This window comes from Myodes glareolus, chromosome 7 (assembly GCF_982192425.1).
Source record: "Myodes glareolus chromosome 7, mMyoGla1.1, whole genome shotgun sequence".
Lineage (NCBI taxonomy): Eukaryota > Metazoa > Chordata > Mammalia > Rodentia > Cricetidae > Myodes > Myodes glareolus.
The window spans coordinates 63957450-63975180 of record NC_142032.1 but is presented as its reverse complement, the minus strand read 5'-3'; the positions used below and the strand labels follow the sequence as shown (position 1 = coordinate 63975180).

General features: G+C 43.5%; 1 protein-coding gene across 1 annotated transcript; it reads right to left on the bottom strand.

Moving 5' to 3' along the window:
• Positions 1–2305: 2305 nt before the first annotated feature.
• On the bottom strand, positions 2306–3229 carry LOC125413706 (olfactory receptor 13A1-like). Its single transcript, XM_048455339.3, has one exon. The coding sequence runs from the start codon at positions 3227–3229 to the stop codon at positions 2306–2308; it is 924 nt and encodes a 307-aa protein (XP_048311296.3).
• Positions 3230–17731: the final 14502 nt, after the last annotated feature.

Below are 17731 nucleotides of genomic sequence, written 5' to 3'. Positions count from 1 at the left end.
CATGTAATAATGTACGGATAAACGGATTTACCCGTGTCTCACTGTGTTACACTACAGCTTCCAGGACAAGATTCTCATTTTTTTTTTCTTTTCTCTCTTAAATTTTATTTTTTGGAGGGAGATGGGTGGGACTAGGAGGCATGATGTAAAAGACACAAAGAATAAATAAAAAGGAAGTTTAAAGAGAGAAAGAGACAGAGCTTTCTCTAGCTGGGTCAGGACTGCTGGGCTTTTCATGGAGATTCTTTACTTCCTTTCACCCAGCAGGGCACTTGTGTCGGGTGCAGGCTTTGAGTTGGTTGCTGGCGGTCAGATGAGAGATTCCTTGTCATTCTGTGTTCCTTCACAACTGCGGTTCTCAACCTGTGGGTCAGGACCCTTCTGGAGGGCCAAATGACCCGCTTACAGGGGTCACATATCAAATATTTACATTACAGTTCATAATGGTAGCAAAATTACAGCTATGAAGTAGCAGTGAAAATAATTTTATGGGTGGGGGTCACCACAACGTGAGGGTCTGTATTAAATGGTCGGGTGGGGGTCACCACAACGTGAGGGTCTGTATTAAATGGTCGGGTGGGGGTCACCACAACGTGAGGGTCTGTATTAAATGGTTACAGCATTAGAAAGGTTGAGAGCCATTGATTTACAGGCAACATAGCCTTTTTTTGTGTAGCTGTTATAATGAGGTGTTTTCCCAGAGTTCCATTGTAATTTAAGATTACAATTTGTCTTGGTGATTTTGCATTTATTCTACTTAGGATTTGCCTCTTGAATCTGTAGGCTTGTGTTTTTCGCCACATTTGAGGAGTTTTCAGCCATTATCTCTTTAAGTACTTTTTCAGACCCTTGGACTGCCCTTCCCTTTCTGAACAGACGTTCAGAGATGAAGAGCAGAGCTCCCGCTGCAGAGATTCTGGAGATTCGTGTTTCTCTCTGCTGTGTAAACAGACCAAATGTTGGTTAACTTCAGTTCCACCGATGCCATCCTGTTGATCTTCCATTTTGATTTTGGCTACTTTGTTTTTGCTTCTATAAAATCTGCTCTTTTGAGTAATAGCTTTACTGAGATACAGCTCACATGCAGCAAATATCCTCTTCAGAGTGCACAGTGTGATAGACTTCAGTGGATTCAGAATTACACCATTATAACCAGCATTAATTTTTTTTGAGACAGGGCTTCTCTGTATGGCCTTGGCTGTCCTGGAACTCACTCTGTAGACCAGGCTGGCCTCAAACACACAGAGAGCCACCTGCCTCTGCCTGCCAGGTGCTGGGATTAAAGGTGTGTGTCACTACCGCCCAGCTACCAGCATTAATTTTCACACACTGTTAACCACCTCAGAAGGAAAACTTGCACCTTTTGTGGTCATTTTCTTTTTCACCCTCCTGTGACCCATTGACAACCAACAGTCTGCTTCCCGTGTCAGTGGATCTGCCCATTTTGGACATTTCAGATAAAGAAATCACATACAGTATGTGGCTGTTTGTGTCTCTCCAAATTGCTCTGTGTTGCTCCGTGTTGTGTCTCACCATCTATTGAGGATGGTTGTTCATGGGTGGACATGTGCTCCTTGTCAGCTGCTCACTGATACATAGGTTGTGTCAGTTTTGCTTGTTGTGAATAACTACTGTGAACATTTATGTGTGGGCTGTTGGGTGGCTACATCTCCTAGACAAACATACAGGGATAGAATTCCTGGGCACATTTTTATTTAACTTTTTGAAGAGCTGATTTCATAGAATAAGTGGTTCCAAGAAACCATTACTAAAGTGGTTGCTCTATTTTCCACACCAATAAAAGGATGAGAGTCCAGATTTGCCATGTCCTCACATTGAGCATAAGGAGTCCAAGTCTTTTATTGGAAATGGCTTGGCTAGATCATAAGAGCATGGTAACTATGACTAAAACATCTCTTTCTTTGCTCCCATTTCTGTTCTCCTTCTAGCTTGACCATCCCATTCCCTCAAGTTCTCGCTTTTCCACTCCTCCTCCACCTCCCCCTACCTTCTGCTCCCACCAGACACAGTTCTTCTCAAGTCAAATATCGGGGTCTGGATGATTTTCACCAAGACAGGATACCAAAACCCCTACATCAGCGACACCAGGCTACAGACGTGCAACCTGTCCCAAACCTGCTTGCCCACACAGACAGAAAAAAAATGCCCAATAGCTCCTCCAAGAGAGGCACATTGCATGTACATCTGTCACATAAATCACACTACTGTTCCTTGCCATGACATCAGATTCTCAGTCATAGATTTCAACTAGTTCATCAGCATCTGGGTCAAGCTTTCTACTTCCTCAACAGATACAGGGAAACACCTTCCTGAGAGCCACTTTGACATCCTTATTCCTCAGAGAGTAAATGAGGGGATTCAGGATAGGACCGACTGTTGTGTACAATAAGGAAACCACCTTGCCATTTTCCATGGAGGATCCGGAGCCAGGCTGCACATAGGTATAGATGATAGTGGAGTAATAGAAGGTGACCACCACCAGGTGGGCAGAGCAGGTGGAGAAAGCACGCCTCTTACCTTCTGCAGAGCGGATGCGTAGGATGCTGGCAATGATGAAGCTGTAGGATACCATGGTAAACAGGAAGTTGACCACGCCAATAAAAACATCTGCCATTACAGTCATGATGTTGTTGAGGGTGGTTGGGCTGCAAGGCAGCTGTAGTAGTGCTGGGAGTTCACAAAAAAAGTGACGGATTTGGTTGTGGCCACAAAAATGGAGTGGTACCAAGAGGCCAGTGTTCACAGATGAGTTGATTGCACTGATGGACCACACAGTGCCCGCCAGCAGGACACAGACGGGCCGACTCATCAGCATACTGTAGTGCAGTGGGTGACAGATGGCCACATAGCGGTCATAGGCCATGGCCGTGAGCAGCATTAGCTCAGCCCCCAGGAACCAGGATATGAAAAATATCTGGGTCAAACATCCCTTATAAGAGATGTGGCTGCCCTTCCCCACCAGACCCTCCAGCAGCTTGGGAAGAACAGTGGATGTGCAGGCAATGTCCAACAGAGCCAGGTTTGCAAGGAAGAAGTACATGGGGGTGTGAAGACTTGGGTTCAGGCTGATGGCCATGAAAATGAGGGTGTTTCCTGTAACAGCCATAGTATAGAAAATGGAGAAAAAGGCCAGGAAAGCAGCCTGGGACCCAGGATCCCCAGAGAATCCCTGCAGGACAAACTCTGCCACATCCGTATAGTTGTTCATTGCGATTTGAGAATAAGCCCCTGGGAATTACTGTGACACAGCTGGGCAAGGTCAAGGAGACACAGGGTGTAGAGCATCCATCCTCTCACATAGGGTTCAGCCAGGTGTGACTAGGAATGTTTGCCATCTGTGCTGTTGCGGTAGAAAGCACATAATTAACATGATGACGTCATCTCTCAACATAGTGTGCTAATCTGAACTCTCAGGTCTGTACGCAACAGGCCCAGAACAGAAGAAAACCCTGCCTGTGGTGGGCAGTATCCCTTTGTAACATCTGCTAACTTTGATATGGATCATGCCCTGTGATATATTTTGAACTGGAGCTGTTATAAGTATGTGGGCCAGACTACTAAAGTATATCAAGGGTCAATCTGGTCCCCAGCACAGGTTTTTTAGGACCTAGAGATGAGAAGCCTTATTAAAGAGTAGACCAGGCTTCTCAGATGCAGGCTGCAAAACAGTTCTGGGGAAGCATGCTTGGGGTTCTGGAGCATGGAGCAATGACAGCATAACTTGCAATCAGCACAGATGGTCCTGGCTCTTGGGGAATGAAATCTACAATCTCTTGAGAACACCATAACTGTCTATTTCTTCCTGGCCACCCTAAGCACTCCTTGTGGATAATAAACCTAGTGAGGCAGATAGTCATCAACCCCTTTCCTGGACCTGGTGGAGGCTTTTCCAGGGCTGAAAACAGAGCATGAAAGATGAGGACACAGCTTCAACTCAGGTACCAAATTTCTAGGCTCTAGGCTATCACCCTTGCCCAGTCTCAAGTCTGTCTTCCCTACACCTCATTCACCCATCTATCTCTAATCAACCAGGACTTTTTAAACATATGAACCTCTCAGGCTTAGAAACAGGTGGATTGATTAGCATGTGGTAAAAGTAAGTTGTGCCCTCTCTAGTGTCCCCAGACCCTTCCTGGAGATTCAGGAGTGGGCTGTTGGCTACATGGAAACAAAGAACTCACACTAGGATATGTCCTGAACAATGAAGCATATCTTCTCCCCTGCAAATGCCTTTCTCCTGCAGGGTGAGCTTGAGAGCAGGACCTGAGCTTTTGATACCTCCTCCACCTTTTCCCATTGAAGAACCAAGAAACTTGTAGAGTATCCAGGGCCAATACTTGTCCATGCAGAAGCAAAGGTTGGTCTGTCAGCATTCCCTACAGATGCCTGATGGCCTCAGACAGATGCAGGGATTCTCAGTTTAGGCCCTAAAATCCCTCTGTGTGCCTCTCAGTCCAGTCCTTGTCTGCCTGCAGCTCTGGGTCACAGGTGTCATTGAGCCCTAAACTCTGAACTAGATTCACAGGAAACGACCATGCCTCTCTCCGAGATCCATGGATGCCTCAGAACCAAGCCACAGGGCAAGTTTCCTTTTCTACATGGACCAATGGCTCAGATACAATCCAAAGCAGACCCACAGAGGCCAAGCTCTTAGTTTCAAAGTGAAACTGTGAAGGAAAATGACTCTGGTAACAGATTTTTAAAATATTGGAATAGGTTAACAAAACCAAATATCTTTTGAGAATAATATCACACACACACACACGAGAGAGAGAGAGAGAGAGAGAGAGAGAGAGAGAGAGAGAGAGAGAGGCAGAGAAGGTAGATGCCCATAGGAAAGATGTGAGTAGAGGACGGATCAGCTCACATGGAAAGAGAAGTTGTCCCTGAGTCTCCATCCAAGTTCAAGATGTCTGCATGTCATGGAGAACATGCAGTGTGGCCACAGGGTGAGAGTCCTGTGTCTCTTTTGTTTGTTGTTGACCTTAAAGTAGGGCCTGTTCCTTGGTGTGGACACTGAGATTGCTAGGGAGTAGCCCTCTGAGAGCAATTACCCACTTTGAGGTAAACAGGAGTCCCTGCTGGGGCCATAGTCCTCAAGCTGAGACAACATAACCCTATGGCACAGGGAAAGTAGGCACCTGAGGCCACATGCACAGGTCTAGGGCACTGACCCCTCCTGTGACTTCTACCCTGGGGATGCCCTGAGACAGCTTGGCTCAGAGTCATGTCCATTTGGTCCCTGTAGGAAGATGAATTTCACATTAACACACAATTCCAGAGCATAGTCTATGGGTTTACCTTACCTAACTACATCATCTTGGTGTGTCATAATTCTATCAATAAACCAACACTGATTGGTCCATCATCGTATAGGGAGATTGAAGAAGGACCACTCTCATTGCATTGCATGGGGTGTGTGGTCTATATGGGACATCACAGTTGAGGTTGGTCATGAGTGTACGCATCTTTTCGTTGCAGTTTTCAAACCCTCATGAGGACAGAGTGTGTGAAATCTGTGGAGATGAAGATCAGCTTCAGTAAAAAGGACGTCAGTCCCACCACGTTCTGTGGCAATGGGTATAGATAACAGGGCACCTGAGTTCTTAGCAGCAGATCGGCTTCCCTGCAGAGACAGAAGTCCCACAGCAGGTGGGTGAATCATCTCTTGCAGTCATAGGACAGTGCAGACATTATCACTTTCAGAATCATCCTTTACATAAAATCCAAAGGAGCTAAAATGCCCATACGCACAAACCAAATGACCACTGGCCACCTTAAGTTCCAAATCCTCCAAAGTCCTTGATCTCTGTCTATATACACATTCTCAGTCCCTCACAAAACCTCACCCACTCAGCATAACAGCAAATGCAACAGTCTTAGCACAACTCAAGATTTGAGCAATTCCTAGAGGACATCAAGATGTGATCTGATGTCATCAGATAGGGCTCCATCGGCAGTTGATGGGAACAGATGCAGAGATGCACAGATGAACTCTGAGCAGTGAGAGAGAGAGAGAGAGAGAGAGAGAGAGAGAGAGAGAGAGAGAGAGAGCCCAACTTGGAGATCTTCATCAGGTCCTTCCCTTTGTAGCTCAGGGAACACAAAGGGGGGGATGAAGAATTGTAGGAACCAGAGGGGTCAAGAGCACCAGGAGAACATGGCCCACAGAATCAACTGAGCAGGGCTCTTAGGGACTCACAAAGACTGAAGAGACAATTTTCTCCCCTAAGTAACCTCCCAGGGATATCTGTCTTACAATGGGCAAACAATTTCAGGAAGGAGAGACTGCAGACTCCTATATAGTCCCCCATAGCTGCTACAACTTCCTCATTCCTAGGCTCTTTCGCTCACCCCTATAAAAAGGGTCCCAACCAGCTTTCTTTCCTTGGCAGAACCCTTCATTTCCCAGGGGAGAGAGGATGCCTGTGGTGATTTGAATGAAAATGCCCCTGAAGGCTTATAAGCGGTGGCATTTTTGGAATTTTGGTCTTGTAGGAGGAAGTGTGCCACAGGGGGCAGGCTTTGAGGTTTCAGAAGCTCAAACCAGGCCCAGTGCCACTCTCTTCCTGTTGTCTGCAGGTCCAGATGTAGACCTCTTGTCTCCTTCTCCAGCACCGTGTCTGTTCTGTCTCCATGTCCCTATGCTCTGCATCATGATGATAATGGAATAAATCTGCATCTATGATCCCATCCAGTCAAATGTTTTTTCTTTATAAGAGTTGTCCTGCAGTTATGGTGTCTCTTCACCGTATTGCAATTTTACCTGATAAGCCACAGCTCCATGATGATACACAGATTAATAGAAATGGATTAAATTAATATATAAGAGTTAGCCAATAAGAAGCCAGAGCTAATGGGCCAAGCAGTGATTTAATGACTACAGTTTCTCTGTGGTTATTTTAGGGCTAAGCTAGCCGGGTGGCCGGAATGAACAAGCAGCCCTCTCCTTGCAACAGACCTCCCTTGTTCTCCTCTGATCACTGGCTCCAGGCCCCAAATAGGCCTGGCGAGACCAGCTGTCACTCTCAGGCAGCCTCTGCTTTCACTCTCTGCCCCACCTTTCTTTTCTCTCACTTTGCTTTGTTTCACTGTGATATAGTCTGACTTCCAGAAGGATGACTCCATCCAACCAGACCACACATGAAACACAGTCAAATGCTGGGACGAGCTAAGTCATGGGACCTACTGTGAAGGTCACCTGGTTAGGTCTCAGAGATCCCAGGAATTCCCCTCATCTCACTTGGAGACTCACTTTGTTGAAAGTTCCAGGAACTTTCCCTGGCCCTGAGGCATCTGATTTCTGGAAGTTATGAGTCTGGGGTTACTCATCCTAGTCTCCACGACTGTTCGGGTAATCTGAAAACCAAGGGATGTCTCCAGTGACTGGATTTGACCTCTGGTTTTAACTTGGCCCCTCACCCACTATGAGCTCTAAATTATCCTCTGCTAGCAACTGCTTGTATCTAGGTGTTGTGTGTCTGCATATGAACAACAGACTTGTCATCTATCCCAAAGCAGCAGCGAATGGCATCCCTTCCTGTGCATCATGGATGTCATTAATCCATGTTACCACTGAGAAATGGCTCTGGGAAGCCCTGGGATACCTATTCCCTGGCTATTATGAATAGAGCATCAATGAACAGCATGCACACACCTCTATAGGAGCTGGCCTGAAGCACACAGCACAACTACAGACACAGTGCTTGTAAGAGAAGCATTGCTTCAAAACAAAGTGGAAGGAGAAAATCAACTACAAAAATGTTGTGTTCTGACATTCCCACACATGCTATGGCCCATGCACACCTACATTAATAATTCATAACCCACACAATTTTAAAACAACAAAAAAGATCCAAATGGCACTTAGGAAATTAAGAAAGTTCATCTTAGTATTCATGTGGATATGAAAGATTCCCAAAGACCCAAGCCATATAAACAGATATACACTCCCTTATTTCAAAAATTGCTGTAAAGCTACAGATTGAGGAGAAACACAGAAAAACAAAAGAAAAACCTCTTTTTTAAAGCAACATATCCTAGACTCAAATTTTGAAATCAAGATACTTATATAGCATACATGCTAGTTTGTCTTAGCAACCCATACAATGAAATGTCTCTCTGTACTTAGTTCCTTCACAGTCAAAAATTCAAAGAAAACACAATATACATAATCCAGACTCTCTGTGAATTTTCCATCTTTATGTGGCTTATTTTTCTTTACTCCTTTAATCTATGATTATCTGTACTCTGTCTCTTTAAAGACTTTACCTTTTTTAAAAAAGTATTAACTTTATTTATGACTCTATATTTTTTCTCTCTTCCAAGCCTGCATACATTTATCCAACACTATGACTCATCTATAGGTCTTTTTAAATCTGGTTTTGTCTTTATTGCACATCCATAATTATTTTCTGACCAGAAATGCTTCTTAAAATGCTAAGTCCTTAAGAATCTAAACTGCGACATTTCTAGGTCAAATATGATACTGCTTGCTAGTCCTGCCCAGTCCAACATGGCGAAGTCGCCGGCCCCTGAGAGCCAAGCACACCACCCCACTTCCAGGCACACAACCATCCATGTCACCACCAAGTAAGTTGCATCACTCTTCTCACAAACCCCACTCAAATGCTTCATCTCCTGAAAGAGTCAGAGGCCATGCTGACAGCACAACCCAGAAAGCCTGCATTTCAAAACTGCCACTTTTTTCCTGCTGTGACTGAGTCAGGAAAAATCTCTCTTAAAGGAGCTGCAGCAAGCTGCCAGCAAACAGCAAGAAGCTGTGTTAAACTCTGTATTTTTGTGTCTAGAATTAAATTCTCTCAGGTTTTTGAGTGGATTTAGCCGGCCGTGTGGTCACCAGTTGTTCCAAGGAGATCCAGGCTGCTTGTTCATCCTGGCTGTCTGACTAGCTTAGCCCCGAAATAACCACACAGAAACTGTATTAATTAAATCACTACTTGGCTCATTAGCTCTAGCTTCTTATTGGCTAACTCTTATATTAATTTAACCCATTTCTATTCATTTCTATATCACCATGTGGCATTGGTTGACCGGGTAAAATTCCAAGCATCTGTGGATCCATGGTATTTCTCTCTGACTCTGCCTCCTTTCTCCCAGCATGCCATTTAGTTTTCCTCGCCTACCTAAGTTCTGCCCTATCAACAGTCCCAAAGCAGTTTCTTTATTAACCAATGAAAGCAACAGAAAGACAGAAGGACCTCCTACACCACCCCCTCTCCTCCCTTTCTTGATCCTCCCCTCTTCTCTCTTCTATTTGTTCTCTCTGCCTGGCATCTCTGCCCCTCCTTTCTCCTAGTTATTGATTGTTCAGCTCTTTATTAGAGCAATCAGGTGCTTTAGGCAGGTGAAGTAACAGCTTCGCAGAGTTAAACAAATGTGCATAAAAGAATGCAACACATCTTTGCGTCATTAAAAAAATGTTCCACAGCATAAAAAAGTAACACATCTTCATCTAATATTCCACAACATAGTTACTCTTCAACAAGGGGTATAATGCTGCATCCAGACATCATTCCTATCAAAGAAAAAGCCTTGTCCCAGGTCTTGGATACCTCTTCTCTAGTTATTGATCACTGGGGTCCCATAGGCTCATCCAATAGTCTATAGCTATTGCTCTTGGTTATCCTCCATAACTTAAGGGTAAAATGACATTGCTGAAGGCACCACATACTTGAGTCATAGAACATGGAAAAATCAAGCTGGTATCAACCTGAAAGTTTTCTCCTGGGCAGCTTTCATAGACCTTAAATATATTTTAACATGTAAAAATGCCAGTTTTTTTCCATAATGGTCACAGCATACAGTATTCATTTTACTTATTTATGTTTTGCCCATTATTATTTCTTTCCTTCTACTAATTGTAGATATGGCTTATTCTTGCTTTTCTAGATCCTTGAGTTGCATCCTTAGGCTGTTTGGGATTTCTGACTGTAGGCTTTCTTGATAGGCTGCTTTCATGGTATCCATTAGTGTTGGTATTTTCTTTTCTGTTTTAAAGAGTTATTTATTTTACTTTATGTGCATGAGTGCTTTGCCTGTCTGGATGTATAGGTACCACATACATATCTGGTGCTCATGAGGTCAGAAGAGGGTGTTGGGCCCCCTGGAGTGGATGTGCGTGAATCACCACGTAGGTGCTGGGAACAGAACCCGTGCCTTCTGCAAGAGCAAGAAGTGATCTTTACCACCAGGCTTTTTTTTTTTTCTGACCCACTATTTTCCTTTTGTTTTGCTTGTTTCTGTTTTGAAGTGGGTTAAAACCCAGGGCCATATGCTAAGCACATACCCTAACACTGAGCTGTGTGTCTGTCCACTGCAGGTTGTTTGTAAAGCTTTTCATGCATTTTTAGGATTTGTAAAGTATGTCATGCTGCTGATGTCTAGCTTCATTCCATTGAGTTCATAGAAAAGACTAGTAAGGGATTTCACCATTAGAACTTGTGGTCTTAACCCTGGTGGTTTTTCCTGTAGTCTACCCCAGACTACGTCCCATGACTTGAAGAAATGTTCTGTGTAACTGTTGAGTACACTTGTCTGTAAATGCATGGCATGGCTATTGATCTATCTTTCATATTTATCTGTAGGCTTCCTGTGATGTCTAGATCATTCTGATGAAAGTAGAATATTGTCACCCACATCATGATTGTATTGAACTCAGTGTCTGCCATTAGAATATGTAATGGCCCTGTGCGTTAGGTCATTGTTGGGTCCGGTGCGGGGGGGGGGGGGGGGCGGGTCATGCAAAGATGGAGACAAACCATCAAAGTCTAATAAACCAGAAGCAAACTTTATTCCAGAAACCAGAATCTAGGAAAAAGTAAAAAAAAAAAAAATCTCCATGGGGCACAAAAAAACTTACCAGCTAGCTGAGACCACAGTCAGAGATGGATTTTGTAAGACTGTGGCAAAGGCTGGTTTCTGAACCCACCTTTTTATAGAAGGGACACCAAGCATTAGATATGAACACAGGAATTTTTACAAACTCAAGGTAAAACTCAGATACAGATTGCCTTACTTTACAATCTCCATTAACAGAGTCTTTTAGTTAAACTAGTGTTTGTACTTAATCTATTGTATTAGTACTTCCAGGAGGTGTTGACTGAAGCCCTGTGCTCTCCCCTTTGATGCTGCCAGTTTCACATAGCAGGGACAATGCATAACCCAGAGGTTATGTATCTATTTCCTAAAAGTTGACTCAGCTCATATCTGTAGGCTAGCTCTCAGTTTGCAGAGAGATGCTTTGGCCTTGTAATAATAGAGCTAAGGGTGGTAAAGCAGAAAAACCCACTGTTAATGGTTAATCCTTAAGCTACTGAGAAAGCTGCTGACAGTCTGCTCTCATTCTCCTAGGCTTACAACTTTGAATTTCTTTATTTCTACCTTCCTAATTCTGGAATCTACACTTTTACATTCTTATTCTTGGACCCTTCAGTCATTTGGTATTCTGTGTCTGCCATTAGAATTTGTAACAGCCCTGTGTGTTAGCTCATCTGGTATTGGATGAATACACGTTCACACTCGTTATAACTCATTGTTGGACAGTTTATTAACTATCTTTGCTTCATTTTCATGCGTTTGGCCTAAAGCCTACTTTATCCAGCACAACTTCTGTGATGACTGCTCACTTTTGCTAAGTTTCTTTAAAACCATTCCCCTGAATTCTTTGCAGGGAAGTTTACAGGTTTTCTCATGTTAGGGTAGTTGTGTTTCCTTGGTGGGTGCCATGTTCACCCTTTGTGTCCCTCCGATGATATTTCTCTATCTGGTGGCTTATTCATCTCTGTTGGGTGTTTTCCCAATGAGTAAGATGTTGTCCTGGCAGAGATTCTTGTTACAGTTGGTTAGGGTGTACTGGTTTTGCTACAGGTTGGTACTTTTAATTCAGCATTCATGTCCAATGTTGGTAATGTCTTCAAATGTCTTATTGGTGTGTAAGATGGCCATGTTTGGGAATTATATCACTGCCAGGATGTGACTCCCTCAGGTGGGACTGGTTCTGAGGAAACTCTGGATGTGGTACATCTTTCTGTGTCTATAAAATCTTCAGACTTTCTGAAATTCTTTGAGGACATGGAAATCTCAATGAGCTAGTGGGTTTTGGCCTAATACATCCAGTAGTGGAAGGAAGTCTCTGTCGATGTGTGACAATCTGGGTTTTAGATTCCACTGATTGGTTCTAAGTGGGCATCTGTTACAGGCTGAGGCCAGCACCTGAACATTGATGCTGTGTATGAGGTGCCCCCGGTGAATACTCAGTGCCCGGCTAGTGGTGCTGTTGTAGGTTATTTAGAAGGTAAAGCTTGGCTGGATAAAAAAAAAATTACTAGGGAAGATGGAGCTTGAGGTTTTATAGCCCAGGCCCACGCCCTGTCTCCTCTCTGCTTCCCCCTACATTAGGATGCAATGAGATCCATTTCCTGTATCCATTTCCTGCAGCCATGCCTTCTGCTCTGTAGTAGACTGTATTTCCTTGACTTATGCACAAATAAATCCTTTCTCCCTTTACCTTCATGGCAGACCCTTGGCCACAGCAACAAGTGAAATGATGAAGTCATAGAACTTCCTCAACGGTTCCCGGTGCTGAATGCTTGCTTCTCAGGCTCTGTATGAAAGAATTCTGAAAACGGTGCCTCAGCTGCTTATCACACGCTTCCTTCCCAGGAACCTGTGGGCCAAGACAGCTAGAAAGGCTGCTGTGTAAGCATCTTCCAGTGGCACAGGTGGCTCGTGGCTTGCACCTTTCTCTCTTCCTCGAGTCTATTGGGCAGGGCTTCTGAAGCTAAATTTCCTGACTAGACTTTAGATGTGTTTAATTTTGTAAAGCAAAGTTTGATATATTTTTACAATTCCTTCATATTTGGGGCTAAACATGTGGCTAGATTTTTTTATATAATAATAGGGTTTTTAATTATCTTTTGACTGTTCAGTGCTAGTGCGCAAAATAATTGTTATCTAAATAATTTACATGTCTGTGTTGGTATGTATTCTGCAACTTGGTGGGATAGTGTGTTATCTCTGTTACTTTCTTTGTGAAGACCTCAGGATTTTCTATATACGAGGTCCGCTGAAAAGAGCTTTGTTCTGTCTAGCCTGAGCAACCCTTCTCCTTTTTCTTGCCTGTTTCTCTCTTTGGGTTCTTTGGTTTCTCTCCCAGTGTTCAGAGAGTTGTTCTGAACATGGGCATCCTTCTCGTCCCTGATCTTAGGACAGTGGCTTTCAGTCTTGTACTCTTGAGCACAGGCTAATGCAGGTGTTTCCTAAATGCTCTTTGGCGATATACTGCAAAGTTCTCTTTTGTTCCCTTTTTTTCCTTAGCATTTTTGAATCATTTAAGGATATCAGACTATCTAGTACACAATTTGAGGTAATCATTGCTTTTCCCTTCAATATATTAACACTTTGTATTATGGTGATTGGGTTTTTTTTTTTTTTTTTTGTGCGTTGAACCAACTTTGTCTTTCTAAGATAAATCTTAGTTGTGGTGCACCATCTCCTTTGCTGTTGATTTTTGTTTTCGTCAGTGTTAAGATTTTTGATTCAGTATTTTAAGATGCGAATCTGTAGTTTTTTTTTTTTGTGGTGTCTTTGTCTGAATTTTCTTTCAGAATAATGCTGACTCCTATAAGGAGCTAGAAAGCCATCGCTCATGCATTTTCTTGAAAGTTTGAAGAGGGTTGGTATTAATTTTCCTTTAAGTGCTCAGCAGATTCATCCACAAAACCACGTCCTTGCTTTCCTTTGCTGAGAGAGTTTAGAGTCGCCTTCTCTGCCTATGATGAGTCTTCTCACATTTTGGCTCCCCATTAGGCCAGTTTTCATCATTTGTGTTCTTGGAATTGTGGTTTTCATTTACATGATCTCTTTTCTTGGTCAAATGTTCTTAAAAATTAGTTCCATGTCATTATTTTTTTAACAACACCAGCTGTAAATTTCCTGCATTTAGTGGGCTGCAAGTTCAATTAGACACACTTTGGTTACCCCTACCATAAGGGCCACTGTTGCACCATTTAGCTGTCTTGTAGGGCTGTTCATTTTGTGGTTCACAGGTTTTAAAGCTTGGTAGGGTTACTGATTGCTTTTCTCTCTTTGCATCTTATATAGTAACTTCTAATAGTATGAGAACGAGTCCTCAAGGAAAGGGCTTCTGGGCCAGGTCCAACCCAATCCCTTTAAGTCTTATGTCTGAGGTGTGTAGTGCTTTTATCAATAGGGTCTTACTTTCTGTTTCTGGTAGGCAACAAAGGCCATAGTTTATATTGTGCAGGGAGATGCCTGGACTTTCCTGACCATCAACTCAAAAACTGGAGGCTTACCAAGCATGCCACTGGGGTTTTTGTTAAATAGTCTATGGCTCTTGGGTGGAGAAATGTCATAACTTGTCATAACTTTGCTCTCCATTCTGCGATTAGTGTATTCAAAGTATTACAAAATCCTGATGTTAAAAAATACTATTCATTTGTTTCACTAGTTCTATGATTTTTCTGGTCTCTATATTATTTATTTCATCCATAATTCATATAGTTCCTTGTTCCAGTTATCTTTCGGTTTAGCTCGTTTTTCTTGTAAAGACAGTAGTATCAAGTTTTGACATTAATTTGAACTTATTCTTGTTTTAAAATAAAATATTGGTGTTTGCAGATGGAAATATATCTCTAATCACTGCATATTTATTATTTTGTAATTAGATATATTGCTTCCACTTTCAGTATGTTTTCATTTTCCTTTGGACTTATTCATTTCTTATTTATTTTAAAATCATTTGTGTTACATGAGAGCAGGCAAGTTTATTTTTTTGTTTGTTTGTTTTGCTTTTAGAGAAAGGGTTTCTCTGTAGCTTTGGACCCTGTCCTGGAACTAGCTCTTGTAGACCAGGCTGGCCTCAAACTCACAGAGATCCACCTGCCTCTGCCTCCCGAGTGCTGGGATTAAAGGCGTGAGTTCGAGGCTAACTTGGTCTACAAAGTGAGTTCTAGGACAGCCAGGGTGGTTACAGAGAGAAACCCTGTCCCAAAAAACAAAAACAAAAAAATCATGTGCATATGTGTGTGTGTGTGCCTATGGAGCCAGAAGAGGGACTTGGATTCCCTACAGATGGAGTTGCAGGTGGTTAGGAGCTGTCTGATATGGGTGTTGGAAACAGGACTCATGTCTCTGCAAAAACAGGAAGTGCTTTTAACCACTGAGTGATTTCTCCAGCCCCATGGTTTGATTATGTTTTCTCATATCATATCATATCATAATTAGTTGTCTGGGCTATTTGGAAATATATATATATTTCTTCTCACTTATCTTTCTATTATTAATTTGTTTTTTTCATTATGTTTAAAATGTTCTTTTTTTCCCATTTTAACCAGCTTTTAACTTTATTGAGATTTGTTATTTGGTCTAGCACGTGATCCATGCTGGGAAGTCTTCTGTGTGCCGAGCAGCCTCACCTGGTTGTGAGGGTTGCTGCAGTGCTCTGCTTCCTGACCATACTCCCTGTGGCTCTGTCTACTGCGACAGGAGCTTTCTAAGCCTCCGATCGCTATTGCAGTGCTGCATATACTCCCATCTCCCTCAGCAAACTCTGTCTCGATTCCCCATGGCTCTCTTGTCTATGTGCTGAGCATTGCCACTTATTGTCGGTGAGCTGACAGTTTGATCAGTTTATAATGGTCCTCTTGTTCTCCTGCCACGTTTTTCCTCAGTCTTTCCGGTCTGGTGTAAATTCTGTACTCAATGTATAAGGTCACCTTGGTACTTTTGTTCTCAGTGTCTGATTCCCTCCATGGTGGGTTTCAGCATGCAGGGGAAACTGCAGGCACTAGGGAGAGTGGCTGAGCTTACAGCAGTGTTTGTCCTGCAAAGTCCTGATATGAGTGGGCTCTGCAGGTGTAGAATGTCAGGCTAGCATCCCTCAGAGGGTGTCTATGAGCACATTGAAGTTGTCTTCATAGAAGGAGAGGAAGGGACTCTAAAATCCAAGAGCCTTGTGCATAAAGAAGATGGTGGCCATGTGGAAGAGCCCAAAGGCATCCTGGGAAGGATATGGAAGAGACTGGGCACTCCTCATTCTGGAAAGTGCGCCTTTGTTTTCCCGGGTCCACTCACTATTCCTGCTCTACTGTTCCCAGTAGGGCCTTCACGATGACCGGCACCTACATTTTACAGACCCAAATGTCACTCCCCTGTGTCCCTGACCAGTGCTTACATATCTCGGCTGGGATGCTAGTTCATATACCATTTCTTTCAAGGTTGGTCCTTAAACTGGGGTCCTCTACTAAGTAGGCAAAGCCTCAGAGTGAGTGGTCCTTGCTCTTTCTCGGGGTTCTTATGAGGTGTGCACACAGTCCTTTTGGCAGCTGATTCCTTATGGCAGTCATTGCCAGTCCTTTCCAGAAACCTCTGTGGTTCCACCATGGCTCTTGTTCTGGGTCTTTCTTCTCTTCCAAACCTGGAACATTCGTTTGCATTTGAGGCCAAGGGTTTTGGGTTTCCCACTCACCTTCTTTTCCTTTGGAGGAGAGACTGACTCCTGATGTGGCCTGGTGTTGACCTTCTTGCAGCCTCGAGGCATGGCTTTCCCAAGCTCATTGGCCTGTTGATACATTCGAGGCTTTAGAATTTGTCTGTCTACCATGTCTTTTGTCCAGCACATACTGGAAGATGAATGGTGACCAACGCCATCCAATATTTTCAGATCACTTGTGGTCATATTTATTCAGAATCCCATCCTCCATAGCCAGAGTATTCTTGGATTACAATTCTCATGAAACCAACCCATGGTCACACTCTCTGCATCTTCCCACTAATGACCCCTGTGTGCGATCTTCTCACTGAATGAGAACTATATGAAAAAGACATCTACTTTCCTCTCCCACACAACCTGTCTGGGAAGTATGTTTCCTGGTGTCCTCTCCCTGTGCCATGTGGACCGGCTTGCACGTTTGTGTTAGCATGGGCCCGCATGAAGTCCTGGCAAAGCTTGGCTTCTCTTGGTCTTCAGTTCTAACATCGACCCTCATATCGTGTTACAGCAGAGAACAGAACCTTTTCTGTTATAGACAAATGGACTGCCATGGGGCCTGCCTGGTTCATAGAGGTTCTTCCAAGAGTCTTGGTCCCAATTTTCCTGGACTATTAAGCACTGTTAAACATGCCGTCAGGACAATGGCATGTAGGATGGGAGTTGGTGACCAGGATATGATAGCTCAGTCAAAAGCCTGAGGTTTTGCTGAGGATTCCCAGTTAGAAGAGGGTTGCTGTCTTGTCTGCTTCCATATGGCTGGGTCCTGTCTCCTTACTGGGAGTGGATATCCACTTTACTTCTCTTGCCTGTCTCCCTCCTCATACTTCTCATTCTTTCCCACCCAGAAGCTTCACAAACCTCCCGAGCACCTTGTTGGCGGTGGCTCCAGGTTCTTTCATGCAGTTGGAAAGTTTAAAAATGAGAGGCTTCTCATTTGTTAGCTGGATGTGTAGACATTTCTGTGACCTCTGGTGGAGTGAACTCGTAGGGGCCCGAAGAGAAGCTCCCAGAGAGGGAGAGAAATGTGACGTGATGAAATTTTTAAGTCTATTTACTAATGACTAACCAATCTCGGAAAGACCCCAGTCCTTGTCCAGATCTTCTGTTTGAGGGAGGGAAAGATCCTTACTGTCCTGCTTGACTCCAGTTTCATGAGGCACAGCCATTGAGAACTTG

Bases quoted from the DNA above. Each gene is read 5' to 3' on its own strand.
- LOC125413706 (XM_048455339.3), bottom strand. From the start codon at position 3,229: ATGAACAACTATACGGATGTGGCAGAGTTTGTCCTGCAGGGATTCTCT.